We start from the raw sequence: 3920 nt of genomic DNA on the forward strand, positions 1-3920 counted from the left end.
TTAGATTCCACCATCTAGTCCTTGGGCACTTCCAAGTCTTGTTCTTTTTTCTCTCTCTTTTGATATGTACATTCATCACCAACAAGCAATGTTGATTAGACAAGCTCTCTCCTGGTATAACTTTGCAATCCTTACAAGTAGGGATGTATAACCTTACAAGTAGGATGTATACAATTGTGTCTATGACTATATAATAAAGTGACAAGGAATATATACAGACACAATGTTGTATATATCTGGCGACAAAAAAAAGTTTCTTGATTGGTTCGGATTCGGAATCATATCAACATGCTCTATTCCTTAAAGTTCTGGATTTGTGTTACCAACTAACGCATAACAATAGGACACTTTATTCAAAGTTGAGGCGGACTACAAAGAAATTCTTTCTTGCATCCATCTGCAGGAAACTTTATTTAAGGTTGTGGTAAAAAAACACATAATTAAAGTGACATGATAAGTTCTACAAGCTTATTCAAGAATTTGTAGGAAGAACCACCATTCCTTAAAGAAACTTCTATTTTCTCCTTCAAATCCTTGGCCCTAACCCTCATCACCTCCCCATCAGCATCTACCATCAGTTTCCTGACAGCTCTCTCAATCTCTCCTCTCTCTAACTCGTTGTCTAAATGTAGCCCTACTTTCCATACTTGGCTAACATACCTTGAATGCACCTTCTGATCGCCAAAAGACGGCAGGCATATCATTGGAATCCCTTCGGACAAACTCTCTAGCGTTGAGTTCCAACCGCAGTGGCTCCAAAACCCTCCGACTGCACGATGGGACAAAACTTCCCTCTGGGGTGCCCATTTTACAATGTAACCGCGTTCTCCAATAGCTTCTATGAAACCTTGAGGCAATTGCTCAATCCCATCTGAACCACTTACTGAGCCAGGTCTTATCACCCATAAGAAAGGCTGCTTGCCGTTAGCCAATCCCCAAGCCATTTCGGTGAGCTCTTTCTCACTGATGGATGCTACACTTCCCAAGCTTACATAGATAACCGAGCTGTTAGATTGCTTGTCGAGCCACGCAATGCAGCTGGTGTCCACTTCTAGTAAGCTACTAGAAGCTGCTGCTTCAATCTTGTGAAAAGGGCCTATGGAAAACATTGGAACTGGGCATTGTTGCTGGATCTGTGCTAGTGATGATTGTTCGAGACAATCAGTGGTGTTCCAAACGATTGCTGAAGCCGTTCTAACATCGCATGCATTAACGACTAGTTCTGAGTACTTTTCGAATGTGTCAAAGTTGGTGGTGGGTAGATCTTTCAACCTAAGGGGATGAAACCCGGGCACCGGACTCAGTGACTGAGAGTCTGCAAGGCCAACGGTGTTGTGTTCTTAGTTATAAGTAGGAAAAACGAATATGTGGGATAGAATAGCTTTTGCAGAATGATAGAAATAGTAACTGTATTCTGATTAGTAAATATATGGCACATACCTGGGAATGGGATGTGACCTTTTGAACGAAGTTGTAGGACGGCAGTACGAGCTAGGAAATTTGTAACGCTGGTAGTTCGTAGCATGATGTTTGGGATGTTTAGATCCTTAGCTACAGCTTTAGTGAAGTACATAAGGTCATCATGGATAACGCATGTGATTTTGTTCTCGGGTTCCTGTTCCTTAACTTGAGCCAAGCGTTGTCGGAAACTCACTTTGCAGTTAGCATTTATAGCCAGCAGAATGGCTACTAAATTCCCAGATGAGATCTCTTCACTAGTCAAGCCATCTTGTATTGGAAAGAAGGTGAAATCCAGGTGGTTTGAAGGGTTAGGGGAGTTGAATTGGGTGTGAATAACAGTGATGGAAAAGCCCTTTGAGTGTAGGAAGGAACCCAGCTGAAGCATTGGACTTATGTGACCTTGTAATGGACATGGGAATAAGACCAACCTGTTACTCTGTGTTTCCTTTTCCATCTCCCTCCTTCCCTCTTTCACTTCTCTCGTAGAGACACACACACACACACACTAAACGTTACAGTAATTGGAATTCTATATCTTTGATTGCTTCATTGAAACCCTTGGAGCTTTTGTAGAGGAGAGTACATAAATTAAACCTGGAAATGGCCCTTAACGCTTCTTTAATTTATTTCATAAGAAATGCAGAGAAATTATTTCGCAGGCCATAAATGTGTTTTTGTTGTTGGTGAATAATGTGAGGGCTTGCTTACATCCCCAATGTGCCATCCCGGCAGAGAGATTTTTACCGGTACACAGGGTGGTATACCACATGTCACTATACAAATGGTGGGATATGTGTGCTAAAAAGTTAATAACTTAAAAAATAAAATTTCTCACCATTCTTATTAAAACACGTGGTGTACTACTTGTATTCATGTCACAACTAAAATGAATTATACGATGCCACGACTTTTAACTTCCTTAAATTATATTAAATTATTGGTATAGAATATCATGATGGTGTACACGAGCATATATAGGTGCTTTTTTTTTTTTTTTTTCAAATTTATTATTATTTAGAGGAGAAAATAATTCAAAATTGTTACATTAGTTTAGAGGAGGGTAAAGTTTTGGATCTTAGGTTGCATGGTTACAAATCTAACACATTATCTACTAAAATATTAGACTACGTTCGAATACGTAAGTAGTAAAGTTTCTCACTAATAATATAACAATTTTTTAACATGCACATTTCATACTTAATTAGTAGAATTGTCTTTTCTATAGAACTTTTCTTTTGGAGATATGCATGTGATTCCTAGCATTTGGTTGGTGGATTTTTTTAACATATTTTAACTTAAGAGACATTACGATAAGTTGCTTCATTGCTTGTCCTTGTTGAATTAGTATTCCTTCGATACGTAAAGTTTAATACCTTAACTTAATTAATTGTTGAACAATTATTCTCAAAAAAATAAAAATAAAAATAAAAATAATTGTTTAACAATTGTTTTACCTTTTTAAGGAAACATGTGGTTTTTGAAATGGAGAAATGGTGCTTACTTGCATAATGACACCTGGAATGTATCATTATTTTGTATTTACCATCTTAACTAAAAAAATGCTAAACACCACGAAAAATTAAAATATTATTTCAATAAGCCACCTACATATATATCCAATTTTTTTTTATCCATAAATAACTCAAAATCGTGAAGAGAAGTAATTTCTGAGCTCAGTTATAACCATCAGTTAAATCACATCTTTTGCATGAGCCCTACTTTTCGAGCTCAATTTTGTAACAAAATAATGATTTTCGAACTCTTCTTTTTTTTTCTTCCTTTTTTTTTTTTTTTTGAAAAGGGGACCGTAGAAATCAATCTCCTTTCATAAATTCAAGCCCCCCAAATAATAGCACACACCTTCCTTCCCTAAAATTCCCCAAATTTCCTGCTTATTGCAAATGTTGGAGGTCATTTTCTTTCATAAAAAAAAGAGGTTATCTTTTAATCTCTTGCATAATTTCTTGTACTTATTATAACTCGTCTCACCGTTTATAATTTTGTTGAAGATAAATGAATCGAATTTTTTTGTATTAAAAATCATATAAATGAGCCGATAATGAAAAAAAATTAACAAGTGATCGTTTTCATTTCTCACTTTCATTTGCGAATTGGCAAAATCATGACCTAAAAAATATCTGAATTTTGCATGAATCATAATCAGACGTAATAAAAATGCGAATGAATTTAATATAATAATAGTTTTCATAAGAACAAATTCACGCGCCAAATTTATGGTCAATCATCTTGGTCAAATGGAATTCGTGCAAAATCATGTTGAGCTGAATAAATTGCATGAAAGATTGGTTTCCTTCTGTCGTTATGTACTGCTCACAGTCAGACCGGGACCATTTTTAACATCTCCACCATTACTCTGCTCACATGCACCTTCATAATTTAATGTTCTTGCAATATTGGTAATGAAAATGAAGCCCAAATGGAATGGTGGGGTGGCAGCT

General features: G+C 36.3%; 1 protein-coding gene across 1 annotated transcript; it reads right to left on the bottom strand.

The window, feature by feature from the left end:
* Positions 1 to 375: 375 nt before the first annotated feature.
* On the bottom strand, positions 376 to 1951 carry LOC137714748 (UDP-glucose iridoid glucosyltransferase-like). The gene is made up of 2 exons (XM_068453887.1): positions 1441 to 1951; positions 376 to 1315 (listed from the first exon to the last, which is right to left on the bottom strand). The coding sequence occupies exons 1-2, from the start codon at positions 1913 to 1915 to the stop codon at positions 441 to 443; spliced, it is 1350 nt and encodes a 449-aa protein (XP_068309988.1). The 5' UTR covers positions 1916 to 1951; the 3' UTR covers positions 376 to 440.
* Between the last annotated feature and the right edge of the window lie 1969 nt (positions 1952 to 3920).

This window comes from Pyrus communis, chromosome 14 (genome assembly GCF_963583255.1).
Source record: "Pyrus communis chromosome 14, drPyrComm1.1, whole genome shotgun sequence".
Taxonomy (NCBI): domain Eukaryota; kingdom Viridiplantae; phylum Streptophyta; class Magnoliopsida; order Rosales; family Rosaceae; genus Pyrus; species Pyrus communis.

Excerpts from the sequence above, each read along its gene's own strand:
- LOC137714748 (XM_068453887.1), bottom strand. The coding sequence starts at position 1,915 with ATGGAAAAGGAAACACAGAGTAACAGGTTGGTCTTATTCCCATGTCCA. Across the intron at positions 1,316-1,440 it reads AGGTCACATCCCATTCCCAG|ACTCTCAGTCACTGAGTCCG; the intron begins GTATGTGCCATA and ends TTGGCCTTGCAG.